The 14022-nt window shown below is 47.5% G+C and overlaps 5 protein-coding genes across 5 annotated transcripts; 4 read left to right on the top strand and 1 right to left on the bottom strand.

Moving 5' to 3' along the window:
• Positions 1–2919: 2919 nt before the first annotated feature.
• On the top strand, positions 2920–3616 carry DFJ58DRAFT_660405 (phosphatidylethanolamine-binding protein; the record flags this gene model as incomplete). The annotated part of the gene is made up of 3 exons (XM_041382152.1): positions 2920–3219; positions 3268–3397; positions 3450–3616. The coding sequence occupies 3 exons, from the start codon at positions 2920–2922 to the stop codon at positions 3614–3616; spliced, it is 597 nt and encodes a 198-aa protein (XP_041243981.1).
• A 239-nt stretch (positions 3617–3855) lies between these two features.
• Positions 3856–4654, top strand: DFJ58DRAFT_787934 (acyl-CoA N-acyltransferase). The gene is made up of 4 exons (XM_041390131.1): positions 3856–4010; positions 4063–4432; positions 4494–4537; positions 4588–4654. The coding sequence occupies exons 1-4, from the start codon at positions 3912–3914 to the stop codon at positions 4630–4632; spliced, it is 558 nt and encodes a 185-aa protein (XP_041243980.1). The 5' UTR covers positions 3856–3911; the 3' UTR covers positions 4633–4654.
• Positions 4655–5239: 585 nt separating this feature from the next.
• Positions 5240–7553, bottom strand: DFJ58DRAFT_906181 (kinase-like domain-containing protein). Its single transcript, XM_041394997.1, has 10 exons — positions 7449–7553; positions 7308–7399; positions 7102–7285; positions 6985–7049; positions 6743–6925; positions 6614–6695; positions 6451–6558; positions 6067–6395; positions 5733–6011; positions 5240–5681 (listed from the first exon to the last, which is right to left on the bottom strand). Exons 1-10 carry the CDS (start codon positions 7474–7476, stop codon positions 5601–5603), a joined length of 1431 nt encoding a protein of 476 aa, XP_041243979.1. The 5' UTR covers positions 7477–7553; the 3' UTR covers positions 5240–5600.
• Positions 7554–9113: 1560 nt separating this feature from the next.
• Positions 9114–10320, top strand: DFJ58DRAFT_787928 (uncharacterized protein). Its single transcript, XM_041390130.1, is given in 6 exon segments — positions 9114–9238; positions 9250–9456; positions 9531–9616; positions 9671–9737; positions 9785–9949; positions 9999–10320. The coding sequence occupies 5 exon segments, from the start codon at positions 9400–9402 to the stop codon at positions 10044–10046; spliced, it is 423 nt and encodes a 140-aa protein (XP_041243978.1). The 5' UTR covers positions 9114–9238; positions 9250–9399; the 3' UTR covers positions 10047–10320.
• Positions 10321–12895: 2575 nt separating this feature from the next.
• Positions 12896–13538, top strand: DFJ58DRAFT_727870 (uncharacterized protein; the record flags this gene model as incomplete). Its single annotated transcript, XM_041385526.1, has 5 exons — positions 12896–12965; positions 13027–13111; positions 13173–13233; positions 13280–13444; positions 13494–13538. The coding sequence occupies 5 exons, from the start codon at positions 12896–12898 to the stop codon at positions 13536–13538; spliced, it is 426 nt and encodes a 141-aa protein (XP_041243977.1).
• Between the last annotated feature and the right edge of the window lie 484 nt (positions 13539–14022).

Here is a 14022-nt window from a genome sequence, read left to right as displayed (position 1 = left end):
AGTGGGGGAACTTGGTGGATGTATAACGATTGCATTCGTGCTTGATATACCGTCATCCAGTGCCGAAGTTACTAGGGCTGATCACGGTTGCAATGTTTCGGAATGTCCATTGTCCACACTAAGACTAGCACAGGCTTAAGCATTGCCAAAAGCGTCTGATGAGGGTGGTCTGAAGAGTCCCTAGTGGGGGCGGGAGGCGTAGGTACTGCGATTTGAAAGATCAATTGACCATATCTGATTGATCGAAGTGTCCCGACTCCCAGGCTTTCAGCATGAATTCAAGTAGAAAATCCAGCGATATACCGATGAGATCAAAGTGGAAAAGAAGTTGTTATTAAAATCTCAAAGCAGTGACTCGCGCGGAATGTTCCTACGCAGTAAAAGATCGGAAAACTGTTCGTGATTTCGGCAACCTACCAGACACCATTTGGATTATTGATCCAACACAGGTTCGAATGGCGCCCAAGTCGACCTCGAGCGTGGTAGGCATTGTCAATTACGACACGAACAAAATTCACATTCATGTACACGCTGATTAGTACAAATACAACCAAAAGTACAGTTATGCATCGTACCCAAATCCCTGCCATAAAACACGATCGATGTGTGTAGCGACGAGGGCAGTCGTACAAGGAAAGTGGCAAGTTAAAAGAAGGGGGGAAAGAGGCGGTTGTACTGAAGGGGAGGGGGTCGGTGTACAAAGAAAGAACGATCAAGTGATGTAGACAGGAACGGAGGCAGTAGGAACGAAAGCGATGACGAAAGGGCGGTGATGGTATGTGTTTGAATGCAGAGTTAATGAATGTGTGATGACTCCACTTTGGTGGTTCACAAGCAAATAATGACGGGATAGGATGGATGCACTGGTAAATAGATATACCAAGATCGTCGATGAGCCTGAGGAGCGAATAGCCGGTTGGGAGAGGGAGAATCGGAGAGAAATCTCCCGTTCGTTGAAGGGATAATTTAGTCCATCCGTAAAAAAGCCCATCCCAAGGAGACGCAGGCGGCAGAGACCAATAGTGATGAGATCAAGAAAATGAAAAATGGGAAGTGTGAACTGCGCGTTTCATGGCATGAGCGAGAGCGACAGTAGCCGCCCAAAGAGAAGAACGAAGGAGCGCGTAAGCATGCATTATCACGCATAATGGCGAACGAACGAGTGCACGTGGGCGTAGAAATACAGAATGAAATATGAATCCTCAGCATATACACGTGGGCGGGGACGAGATATGTGGAAGAAATAGAAGGGAGGTCGAAGTGTGAAGTGAAGGCGAACAGGACACAGGTACGGGTTGTACCTCTCCGGTATTGCTCTTGCGCGGGCCAGGTCGAGCTTAATTTAGCACGCGTCGCAGTGACGGAATAGGGGCAGCCTAGTGATACGGTACCATGCGCAATCTTGTCAAGAAGGTTCGGAGGTGGTTGAGAAGGTAGCGCATCCAAGGTCTGGGGCGATTTTCGGGTCAATTACTTGACGAAAACCACCTGCCAAGTAACCTAACCTCATCCTCCTTCTGGCCACTCTACGGCGCTAGGGTCGTCAGTTTGAGCTGATACTGCTCATTCGTTTTACCTACATATATATATTGTCTGACCTGTCCATCATAATATATACGCCATTTTCTGTTGTTTGGTCCGGTGCAGTAATGCCAAACAACCTAATTTGAATTTGAATCACGATTCCACGGTCACCTTTCCGCAACAACCCTCATGAGCGAGAGAAGACACGGTGAACGGAGAGAGCACCACTCAAGAGATTATCATAGACGAAGTGGTAAATGACCTCCGTTACTCCTTAGAGATTCTTGACTGACTTTCTGTGTCAATGTTGATTACCACGCACTATGTCGGCTGTGCTGGTAATGGGGCGACAACACATTCACTTACGCTCGCATTTATAACATGTCATGATATGCATTCGCCGAACAGGGGGAGATAGAGGATGGAGTCGTTCAAAGTCGCCTGAAAGACATAGCCACCATGACGATAAAGAGGACAGAAGGTCTCGTCACACTAAACGTTCAAGATCCCGGAGTCCACACCGCTCACGCAGTCACAAGTATCATGATGATACGAGAGACAGAGGAAAGGATAATCGTCATGTGAGACACTTACTATTTTATTCCAATATTGTTTTAACACTGCTGCAGGACCGAGACAAATACCACGAGTCTTCCGAGAGTCGTGGGCGAATCACAAGCCGCAACGTCGTACGTTATCCCCCTATTTTTTTTGGCTGAGTTGCCTTTGACCTCTGAAGATGTGTACATAAATGCACTGTAGACCGCTGAACATCGACGCCGATCTCCTTCACCTTCGACAAACTCTGTTGTATCGACGTCAACTGAGGAGCGTGGTGGCAGTGGTCGACATAGGTTGCGTGGAACATCGCCAAGCCACCGGTCTCGCTCTCCTTCAAACAGTCGCGATATTCGCAAGTCCAAGTCAAAGCACAGAGAGAAAGACCGAGACAAGAAGCACAGGAAGCACAAGGACAGGGATGATGCGAAGGACAAGGATGAAAGGCGTAGTGTTCTGACAGGCAAGAAGGTCAGTTTTCTCTGTCTAGATGGGCCTCTGACTATCTGATAGAATTGTCTCAGATCAAGTTGAAAGTTCATAAGGATGCCAGAGATCTCGAGATGGACGCGAATAGGCAGAGCTTGTTGCAGTTCTTGAATTCGACGTGCGAATGATACAGTCACGTAGTGTTACGGGCACCGTTCAATGTTCGGTAGCACAGTTTTCCACTCTATTTTACAGGCTCACCAGAATGCAAGCTTTATTGACGGCAAGCTTGAAGGCCCAGATCGTCCCTGGAAGGAATATTACATAACCCCCCTTTCTCCAATGACGACTTCAGTTTTGATCTTTCCCTTAGCCCGTCATTGTCGAAACCCTCAACTTGAGCCCGCAATGATGCTCGATCCACTCAATGCTGTCAGAGAAGATCTCAAGGACAATGGTATCATTCCAGACGTTATCCCTGTCGGCCCTCCTTTCCATCCTAAGGCTCTGCTCGTCGTGTCCTTCCCCACTAGCCAAGAGGCTCTTCTGGGGAATACGCTCACAAAAACAGACACTGCTGATGAACCAACCATTTTGTTCACTCCGGTGCTAGATGTGACTGGTGAACCCACCTATACGCTCGTCATGACAGACCCAGACGCACCATCCAGGGAAAACCCGAAATTCAGAGAGTGGCGGCACTGGGTGGTTAGTACCTTCATAGATCACAGACATTTTAATTGAATTCATGTATAGGTCACTGGTGTGAAAGCCCCTCCGACGTCAGCCGTTGAGACGGATGATCTTGCTGCACAGCTTACCAAACCCGCTGTGACGCCCTATTATCCTCCCACCCCTCCCCCTGGAACTGGCAAGCATCGTTACGGTGAGATAAAATTTGTTATAATTGCCTTATGTGTTAATTATAGCTGCCCCAGTAATATTGTTATACCAGGAGCCCAATGCGGACTTCTCAATCCCTGCCGATGCCCCGGAACGCAAGAATGAGCCTGCGAATAGAAAGAACTGGAATTCAGCGGAGTTTGCTAACAGGTATGGGCTGAAGCTAGTTGGGGTCAATTATTTCGTTGTCGTGGGGGAATAGTATGTCCAAAGCGAGGCAGTTGTCCTCGAGTGGTTGAGGTGCTGGACTGTACTATACTGATAAAGACATTTTACTTTTAATGTAACAAGGTCCAATGCTACTTGCATTTAGTACAAGTTTTCCAGGCTCCAAATTGACGTCCACGAGCGTTTGCGGCTAGCGCCCTAATTAAGTAGCACTTGTTACTACGCGCTTCTGTGGCTATGTTTGGCGTGTCGCGACGTACATAGCATTGATGCGCTCGGTTGAATATTGTCTTTAACTCATCTTCACTACTATCTCAATGATCGACACCATGTCCACGACACGCGCAGATCCCGCATCTCTAGACCTTATGTTCCCTCAAGAGCTCATTTCACTTGAAGTTTCAGCACAGCTTCCCTCTGATCTCCAGGTAAATTGAACATCGGCTCTCTCACATTGCTTTCACATTAAAAAGAACATAGATACGTCCACTTGCATCAACAGACTACAAACGCGGACATCTCGATGTCCTTTCTGTTTTATCCATCGTCAATGACCTCGGCGAGGTAGCGTGGGTCAACCAGTTCCACGCCATGCGCGCAACTCCCAGCGCATACTTCTCCATTGTCATCCTTGACAAGGCGAGCGACAAGATCGTCGGAGTAGGCACCGTCTTCATTGAGCGCAAGTTCCTCCGCGGTCTCGGCAGCGTCGGTCACATTGAAGATATCGCCGTCGACAAAAGCCAACAGGGCAAGAAGCTCGGCCTCCGTATCATCCAGGCCCTCACACATATCAGTGAGAGCAGCGGCTGTTATAAGACCATCTTGAACTGTAGTGACACCAACATTCGTGAGTTGTTTCCCACCATAGACTTTCAAGTTCGCTTATACTGACTACTAATGTCCCATAGCCTTCTACCAAAAGTGTGGCTATGTCAAGAAGGAGAACGAGATGGTAATTTTTCAAGCACTTCTCATAGCCTTCGCTAACGAGATGCGCCGCAGGCAAAGTACGCGCCAGAACGTGTTAATCATGCACCAAAACTTTAACTCGCCATCTTATCCTACACTCACATATACCATTGTCATCAATCCTCCATATTCTAGATCCATCGTTATACAATGTACAAGGACTCCCCTTCGGTCGGCTCTACGACAATATATCGTGTTTACAGTAGCAACTCAGGAAATACTATATTAGTTTCGTCTCTGCAAACAGACAGTGTCTCTTCGCGTTCTCACTCTCGACAGCGTTGTGCACAATCGACCGTGAGCGAAGGATCAGTCCGGAGGTCGAGCACGGTTTACGCTAGCGTCAAACCTTAACATTCATTGAATGTAGTTGCACATGCGGGTCACAGATGAGACTGTCTTCGATTCACTGTCCATAATGAACGGTTTGTATGGAATGCGGCGATGCAGTGACTTTCGAATGTATTGAGGCCGCGAGAGGTTGGACTTTGAGGAAGCGACAATGCAACGCGACGACGCGCACACCCGCGTTTCTGACCAATCCCATTTCTACAAAATTTAGATAGGTTAACATTGCAAGGTAGTTGAGTGTGTTTTCTGGTGCGTTCAATGGAGTCTGCCCAGCTTCTTCCAGGCTGTCTGAACTGGAATAAGATTCTACATACATGGCCTCGTCAGTGAAGTGTGTCAGTTGCGATACTTACGAAAATCGCCCGGCAAATTGTCTAGAATTTTGTGGTTGAAAATCCATCGACATAGACGTTGAGGGTGGAAAGGAGTGCACGATCAAGACGGGTTTCAGCGTCCACAGTGCAAAGGCTTGAATCAATTGAATTGCAATAGGATTCTAGGAAAGCGAATCACTTCGAATTTCGAGTAAACAGATTGTCTCTTGGTATAGCAGTGTATGGCATACTGTAAGAAGCGTTCAATCAGATCGTGTACAAGGCAGTAAAAGAGAAGCTCGCGGAGATATCCAAATAACACGAGTTCAAACAACATATAGGCTAACACAACAGTGTTCGAGTGTCATAGTGCTAATGTGGTCATTTGCGGAGTACATGAGGATCCACAACTGGTGACAAAATTAGTGATTTCCACAACTGGCGCCACGAGATAGGATTTCCCTGTGGCTCCATGAGCTTGCATTCAGAAACGGAGAATGAAACGAAACCTACAACGTCTCGGGTCATCAAGCAGAAGCTTCCGTCAGTTTCAGCGTAGCGGAAGTTCTCGAGCTCGACCCAGCCTTTGAATGCGATATTCCGCTTGTCATACCCGCCTACGCGCAACCGAAGGATCTCCCCTCGTTCATCCTCACCGGTAGGTCCGTCTTTGTGTTTGACACCGAGAGCGGTCAAGGATTCCTTTATGAGTTGCATCATGATCCCTGGCCCAAGAGAAGTATAGAAGCGAGTAAGGTTAGGTGTATATCTGCGACCCGACTGTGTTTGTGACTGAAGAAAACAACGGATTCAAAATGGAACTAAAATGTGTCCTTGGGAGACATACGAATAATAGAAGTGATTGGGTGAATTGGGATTGATGAGTTGCAGAGAGCATGATCTCATCCCCATCTTTGTCTTTGCGAGTTTCGCTGCATATGAAAGTGAATGTTAGCCTCGTGATGATAATCCTGAGAACGTACGCAGAGATCGCAATATCCGGCATCGCATAATTCAAATCACCGTTCGCCCTCAAAGACTCAGTCAAGTGGTCTGCAAGCGCGACAGCACCTTGCTTCGCAATTTGGCTTGGTCTTATGCACCACGGGTGAGCAAATACTTCAGCGAGCGTCATACGCTTCTCTGGTTCGACAGTTAGGAGGCCACAGATAAGTGCTGGTGGGCATATCAGCGCGCATTAACACTATAAGCGCATGATGATCCCACTTACATAGGGCTTCTGGTTTGAGACGATCCCAAGGGGATTCGTTGAATATCTCGCCCGTGATGTACTGACAGAACTCTGACGACTGTGCTGTGGATTGATCCCAAGGGGTATCTAGGAGGAACGTCAATTTGAATAGTTTATGGAAATGATTGGGGATTTGACGGACTTCCCGCGAGGAGTGTGAAGAGAATGATACCAATCCCCCAGACATCAATGGGCTCTGCTTCATACGGTGTCGCGTAGTGAACCTGGAATCATATTGTGAGTACAATCCGAGAATGTGTAAATGACACACTTCTGGGGCCATATACGGCAAGCTGCCACACAATTCGTTCAATTGTCTTGTCTTGCCGCTTTCCTTGAGTTTGTAGACTGCTGCGAGTCCAAAGTCTGAAATCTTGAGGGTACCAGCTACATCAAGCAGGATATTTTCTGGTTTCAGGTCACGGTGGCAAACTCCTTCGCGATGAATAAAGTCCTGTGATTCGGAAATCTTTCGTCTTCCTTGAATGTGGATGATCAGTATTGGTATCTCACCATCCCTGCCAGCAACTGGCCGAAATAGTAGTGTGCTACATCCTCTCCAATCCCAACATTCGGCGCTGATGAGTTATGGGTTAATGATTGGATGCATGATCAGTCAACGAAGCGCACCAATCTTATCGAAGAGGTCTCCTCCTGCAGCAAGCTCTAGTAGCATGTAAATTCCAGGGACATAGCAATCCTTATATTTGCGCTCTACCACGGCAGCATGTAGAAACTCCAGGACATGCTTGTGCTTGAGGAGCTTATGAAGTTTCATCTCCTTTTCGACAGCCTTGCGTTCCTTCTCGGTAGTCTGCTCCTTGATAAATATTCACCTTGCATGCTGCCACTTGATGGTTCTCTATATTGACGGCTCTGAACACGCTCGAGAAGCTACCTCCACCGATTTGTTGAATGAGCTCATAACCTGCAATCATGTCATTTGTGAACCTGGCCAAATAAGAGAGAGCACGTACCTGAGATTTTAGGGTACTTCGGAGCCATGTTGTTACAAGAGATCTCTGTCAAGCGCAGAGACCAACGATATTAATATGATTCACCATGATTACGGTGGCTCAAACAAAAACGCGCTTCCTTTGTGACGAGTGCAAAGTGACTGTCAGCACGTGCTATGTGACATGTATATATCATACGTCACGCGTACTTTTTGGCTGAGGATCTTCTGATCATTGGACTTGGCGGCCTTGACAATATTAATGTTAGTGTTATTGGCAGAACTCGGGAGTTTTGCCAGGTTTTGCCAACCGGTCTGGCCAAATTGGTTGTGCAGAACTCACACTCAGGGATGGGTGGCAAAACCTGGCAGAACTCCAGGGTATCCGGGACTCACGGAGATGTAATTTGTCTGATGACAACAGTTTGAATTCAATAGAACATGAAAGCCGACGACCCTAAAGGAAGATGGTATGCTGGAAAACGGCCCCTCGCGTCAATGATCAACGACAATTTCGAGCGCCTGGAAGAACGAGTTGAGAACAGCTCAAATCGTTATAGGCTACTTGGAAATGCAAACGTTGCGGCGGCACTGATAACTCACCAGGTGCTCGAATCCAGGGTCGACTCGGAGAAGTTCAAAGCATTAATGGATGAAATTGGCGTACTCGAGGGAATTTTGGCGAATTGGATCGGGTCGAACAAGGAATAATACCACAGGCTATTCTGGATGAGCTCGAAGTGGTTAATTACAATGGCGGGGATGACGCAGACGGATGGGCGAGGCAACATTGATGTCATTGTTGGGAATGTCGTACTTATAGTTTACATGGCCTAGAATTTTGCCAGTTCTGCCCCCTACACTAGGCCGCCTTGTGCTGTTTAACGGACTCCTCGAGATCATGGTTCGACAAAAATAATTATTCCTGCGTGATCAACTCTTCGACTGGCATCGCTACTTGAATACCAGGTGGGTGGCCCAGCGGACATCAATATTCAATCATAAAAGGTATAACAAGTATAAGGTACCAACAGCGTCGCTTAAGGGACACATGATACAATGAGCGAGTCACTCACCCTATGGAGGAGTAATATTAATGCCACTTCGAGATCGCCAAGGCTGCAACAATTGATATCTCATCGTGTGAGTCGCAACCCGCCGCGGGTTGCGACTCACGCGACCGTAGTGTCCGCTATGACTTTATTATTATGCCTCTTATGATCATTCCTACGTTCAAATGTCAAAAAACACAGGAGTCTGCTAGAGCACGGCAGTGATCTGGATTCCAATGGGTACGACGAGAACGATACTCAGATAAAAAACTTTCGGAGGAAGAGGAAGAGGAAGATCACGAACCTCGACTCCAACGACGACTCCAACGACGAGCCCCATTTGTAAATAGCAATCCTTACTACATTCATCAGGAGCCTATCAATATCATTACGATCGAGAGCCGCACGGCCCGCACATTGCTGCGCTAGGCTGACAGTTCACGACATTGCCAGGTTCGCGTCAGAGTCTCAAGATCTGAAACCAAGTGCGTTCGGAGAATCGACAGGAATCAAGGGTGTCGTGAAAGCTTAGAAGGTCCCGTTCGTGAAGTCGGTTTGCTGCGAGTTTGACGTCACGACTAATCTTGCGTTGCGAAGATGATCATAACGGTAGTACGGATACCGGTGTTACGACGTGTCATTATCAGGTTACACGAGCAAATTTTCACCGAGTCTAACACGTCCTCTTGTTATGATGTCAGATTCATTCCTCGGTGAACACCGCGTGAGCCATATGATCGTGTCCATTTACTCATAATCCAAGGATGCCGAGTCACGACGACTCGAAAACACGGCAAACGCTGGCCGTTAGAATACCCGGCCAGTGTTGGTCCTTCAAGTGTATAAAGGCAGCTAGAAAATTTCGGCTTAAAGGCATTGAACATCAATCACCTGTTTCTGGACCTCCTCACCTGACCATGCATGCACACTTCATTCTTCGCCGCCAGACTCGTTGCGCTTGCCGCTATTGCCTCAGTTGTTTCTGGTCAGGGTCAGTAATGGTCTTCTTCGAGGTTCGATTATACTAACATTCATAACTGCAAAACGTCTAGGACTCCCCGCTGGTTGCTGACCGCAATACAACTGTTCAATCTGGAGATACATGTGACGCGATATCCGCAAGACACAACGTTTCCACGTACGTACAATCATTGTACCTTCCGTTCACTTATTCATCGAACGTATGCCATAGATACCAGCTGGCGGCAGTCAACAGCAAAATTATCGACCCCGGTTGCGACAATTTGTCTGTCGGAGAAGTAAGTACATTTTGATGCTTGAAAAACACTTGAACTCATCGTCATAGGTTTTATGCCTTGGAATCAGCGGCCAGGATTGCAATGTTACCCACGTTATGCAGACCGGCGACACGTGTCACAGCGTTGCCAATGCGACTGGTATCCCGATCAACACGTTGCTCACGAACAACCCGAACGTGAACACCATCTGCACTAACGTGTACGCTGGCGAGGTGAATAAAATGTGATTCATCGAAGCCATCGCTGATGAATGAATTTTAGGTTCTCTGCACTGCGAGCCAGATCTATGTGAACATCAAGTCAAATTGAGTTGAGTGAGATAAGAGGATTCCTTAGAAATTAATTAGAACAGGACGTCAACAGAACGGCGTGGAAACTGATTCTCCGAAAGTAAGGGAGAGAAAAACAATACATAGCCCTCAGTCATTTGCGCTGTGTTCCCAGACAGATAGATGCGTACTGAGCTCGTCGATCTCAACTTGTCTCCTTGAGAGTAAGTAACTAGGGGCAGACATAGACCAGTTGCCCCGCGTGTAGCCCTTGGTGTGTTTCGATAGGCACCACAAGACATCGTAGAGATTGGCTAGCCACGTGTAATTGAAGGAGCAGGAGGGGATATACATGGCGACGGTGAGTTAGAACAAAGCAGGAGAATGCATGTGGGGCGACCCACAAAAACGTCGTGCGCCTTTCACACATCCAGGACGGGGATACCTATTACCCACTCAAGATGATACTAATCATGTCTATATGAAAAACATGAGTGATCAGCTCGACTCTAATATCCATAACCGAAAGTGTCCCAATGATGGGGTATAATGGGTTGTCCCATTTCACGTTGGGTAGCTTTAAAACGAACAGGTGAGGGTAGTACTCCCCGATGACCAAGTCGCGCTTTCAGATGAAACTTGTGGCAAAAGGAGCGAATTCTGAATGTAGCGTGTGGATGGTTGAGGAAAACAGCCTGTGAGGAGGTCGGATGGAGGCGCAAGATATGGTCGTGATCCTAACAGAATTGAGTGGTTGGACGTAGGATGTGGCACGTACACGTCTCAGGGATATACCTTATGTTTCTGAGACGACCCGCACGAGGCGTGAAGGTGAATTCTATTAAATATTTCATGGACAGACTATCACATAAAAAGGAGGTTTCGGCGCAATGACTGGGCCTAGTTTAAGACAGAGCCCTGAGGATCTATACACTGCAAAAATGTGGTCAGCAGGTTTCGAACCGACTGCAAGAGAAACAGATTTTGATTATGTTGTGGTAACCACTCGGTTGAGACCAGTTAAGATGAGCCTCCGAGAAATCCATCCATGAGTGAATGTCAAAGTGTGTTGGGATAGGAAAAAAAACATGTCGTCGGCAGGTTTCGAGCTTGCGCAAGTCCGACAGAAACGTATTTCGATCCTGTTGTAGGAACCACTTTGGCCAGGCGAAGTGGAAATGGACCTCCGAGGAAATATCCATCAGTGAATCTTCAAGGCGTGTTCTGAGAGAGAAAACCGCGTCGGCAGGTTTTGAACCTGCACTGGTACAGTGCAAGGGACAGATTTCGATTCTGGGATAGTAACCACTTTGGCCAAGGCGGAGTTGAGATGAACCTCTGAGGAACTGTCCATCAGGGGATCTTCAAGGCGTGTTCGGATAGAAAAAACCTCGTCAGCAGGTTTTGAACCTGTCAGTCCACGAGACAGAATTCGATTCCGTTGCAGTAACCACTTTGGCCAGGGCGAAGTTGAGATGAGCCTCTGAGGAACTATCCATCAGTGAATCTTCAATTGAAGGCGTGTTCGGATGGGGAAAAAAACTCATTGGCAGGTTTTGAACCTGCACTGGTACAGTTCAAGAGACAGATTCTGATTATGTTGCAGTACCCACTTCAGTCAGGGCGAAGTTGCCCCGAGGAATTGGGCGTGTTCTGATAGAAAAAAAAACCCTGTTGTCCGGCAGGTTTCGAAACTGCGTAGTCCAAGAAAAACGGATTTTGATTCCGTTGTGGTAACCACTTTGGCGAGGACGAAGTTGAGATGAACCTCCGAGGAACTGTCCATGAGTGAATCTTCAAGGCGTGGTCTGATAGAAAAAAACCCTGTTGTTAGGCATGTTTCCAATCGAAGTACAAGAGAAAGAAAGTTTGATTCTGTTGTGTTAACCAGGCCGCCCTTGGGCCAGGACGCTTCCTGGCCAAGTTTAGACGAACCTCCGGAAAACTGTCCATGTCGACAGGTTTCGAAACCGCACCACAAGAGAGCAGATTTCTAATCTGTTCTGGTACCAAACGGTTAGCTATGACTACTCAAGATAGGCCTTGAAAAATCGATCCATGGGTGAATGTTCAAGGCGTGGCAAAAGGAAAAGATTGTTTTTCCTGTCACGTTTGGCTTAATCTCTTTAGAGGTGTACGGAGTCCTCAACTTGTGACTACCATTTTTGGCCCATCGTGTAGACGGCTGTCCGGCTTTCCATAAAACAGCGTATCATCCCGTGACCGAAACGGAGAATCTATGACAGTCTGTCCCGTCAGCGGCGGTCCAAGGCCACCAATGCGAGTGAAATAGCGACGAGCTGATTTCCGGAGTCTTTTACCTCAGCAAGGAGCGCAACTGCGAGAGTCTCCAGGAGGTTCGTTGTGGATTCTCTCTTGTGGCTCCGTCGGCGCTGATTTTGTATGAGTTATCGCGCGCCATGATGACTCGTACACTGGGTGTGTTCTCCGCGGCAGTCTCTCAGCAAGTCAGTCGGCTGCTCGTGTTTTACTGTTCGCGACAGGAACAGCACACAAACTTTACTTGACAGTTTATTTCATTATGCGCGCACAAAAATAAACTGTCATTGAGTAGGGTTATTAATAACGGTAGTATGCGTACGGTACCGGTGTTGGTACGATGTCATTATCAGGTTACACGGGCAAATTTTCACCGAGTCTAACACATCCTCTTGATGTCAGAGTCATCCCTCGGTGAACACCGCGCGTGCCATTTGATCGTGTTCATTTACTCACAGTCCGTCACGACGACTCGAAAACACGCCAAACGCTGGCCGTTAGAATAGCCGACCAGTGTTGGTCCTTCAAGTGTATAAAGGCAGCTAGAAAATTCGGCTTAAAGGCATTAAACATCACTTGCCTGTGTCTGGACCCCCTCACCTGACCAGCATGCACGCTTCATTCTTCACCGCCAGACTCGTTGCGCTTGCCGCTATTGCCTCAGTTGTTTCTGGTCAGGGTCAGTAATGGTCTTCTTCGAGGTTCGATTATGCTAACATTCATAACTGCAAAATGTCTAGGACTCCCCGCTGGTTGTGACCGTAATGCAACTGTTCAATCTGGAGATACATGTGATGCAATATCCGCAAGAGACAACGTTTCCACGTACGTACAATCATTGTGCCTTCCGTTCACTTGTTCATCGAACGTATGCCATAGATACCAGCTGGCGACAGTCAACAGCGGAATTATTGACCCCGGTTGCGATAATTTGTTTATCGGAGAGGGTAAGACATTTTGATGCTTGAAAAACACTTGAACTCATCGTCATAGGTTTTATGCCTTGGAATCAGCGGCCAGGATTGCAATGTTACCTACGTTATGCAGACCGGTGACACGTGCCAAAGCGTTGCCAATGCGGCTGGTATCCCGATCAACACGTTGCTCGCGAACAACCCGAACGTGAATACCAACTGCACTAACGCGTACCCTGGCGAGGTGAATAAGATGTGATTCATCGAAGCCATTGCTGATGAATGAATTTTAGGTTCTCTGCACTGCGAGCCAGATCTATGTGAACACCACCCAGTGAGATTGAGCGGAGTGAGATATCCTTAAAAACTAATTAGAACAGGACGCCAATAGAGCGGCGTGGAAATTGGTTCTCCGAAAGTAAGGGAGAGAAAAACAATGCATAACCTTCGTTATTTGCACTGTGTTCCTAGACAGATAGATGCGTACTGAGCTCGTCGATCTCAACTTGTCTCCTTGAGAGTAAGTAACTAGGGCAGACATAGACCAGTTGCCCCGCGTGTAGCCCTTGGTGTGCTTCGATAGGCACCAAGACACCGTAGCTATTGGCTAGCCACGTGTAATTGATGGAGGAATTGAAGGAGCGGGAGGAGGGGATAGACATGGTGACGGTGAGTTAGCACAAAGCAGGAGAATGCATGTGGGGCGACCCACAAAAGCGTCGTGCGCCTTCCACACATCCAGGACGGGGATACCCACCTGTCTTCAAGATGATATTAATCATGTCTATATGAAAAACATGAGTGATCAGCTCGGTGCTAGTA

The sequence above is a fragment of the Suillus subalutaceus genome (assembly GCF_016647625.1).
Source record: "Suillus subalutaceus strain FC151 chromosome Unknown DFJ58scaffold_52, whole genome shotgun sequence".
NCBI lineage: Eukaryota > Fungi > Basidiomycota > Agaricomycetes > Boletales > Suillaceae > Suillus > Suillus subalutaceus.
The sequence above is the reverse complement of the archived record's forward strand: the minus strand, read 5'-3'. Positions and strand labels throughout refer to the sequence as shown.

Excerpts from the sequence above, each read along its gene's own strand:
- DFJ58DRAFT_787934 (XM_041390131.1), top strand. The coding sequence starts at position 3,912 with ATGTCCACGACACGCGCAGATCCCGCATCTCTAGACCTTATGTTCCCT. Across the intron at positions 4,011-4,062 it reads AGCTTCCCTCTGATCTCCAG|ATACGTCCACTTGCATCAAC; the intron begins GTAAATTGAACA and ends AAAAGAACATAG. Across the intron at positions 4,538-4,587 it reads TCAAGAAGGAGAACGAGATG|GCAAAGTACGCGCCAGAACG; the intron begins GTAATTTTTCAA and ends GATGCGCCGCAG.
- DFJ58DRAFT_906181 (XM_041394997.1), bottom strand. The coding sequence starts at position 7,476 with ATGGCTCCGAAGTACCCTAAAATCTCAG. Across the intron at positions 7,050-7,101 it reads AGACCTCTTCGATAAGATTG|CGCCGAATGTTGGGATTGGA; the intron begins GTGCGCTTCGTT and ends ATAACTCATCAG. Across the intron at positions 6,559-6,613 it reads CTTCACACTCCTCGCGGGAA|ATACCCCTTGGGATCAATCC; the intron begins GTCCGTCAAATC and ends CGTTCCTCCTAG.
- DFJ58DRAFT_787928 (XM_041390130.1), top strand. The coding sequence starts at position 9,400 with ATGCACACTTCATTCTTCGCCGCCAGACTCGTTGCGCTTGCCGCTATT. Across the intron at positions 9,738-9,784 it reads ACAATTTGTCTGTCGGAGAA|GTTTTATGCCTTGGAATCAG; the intron begins GTAAGTACATTT and ends TCATCGTCATAG. Across the intron at positions 9,950-9,998 it reads CTAACGTGTACGCTGGCGAG|GTTCTCTGCACTGCGAGCCA; the intron begins GTGAATAAAATG and ends AATGAATTTTAG.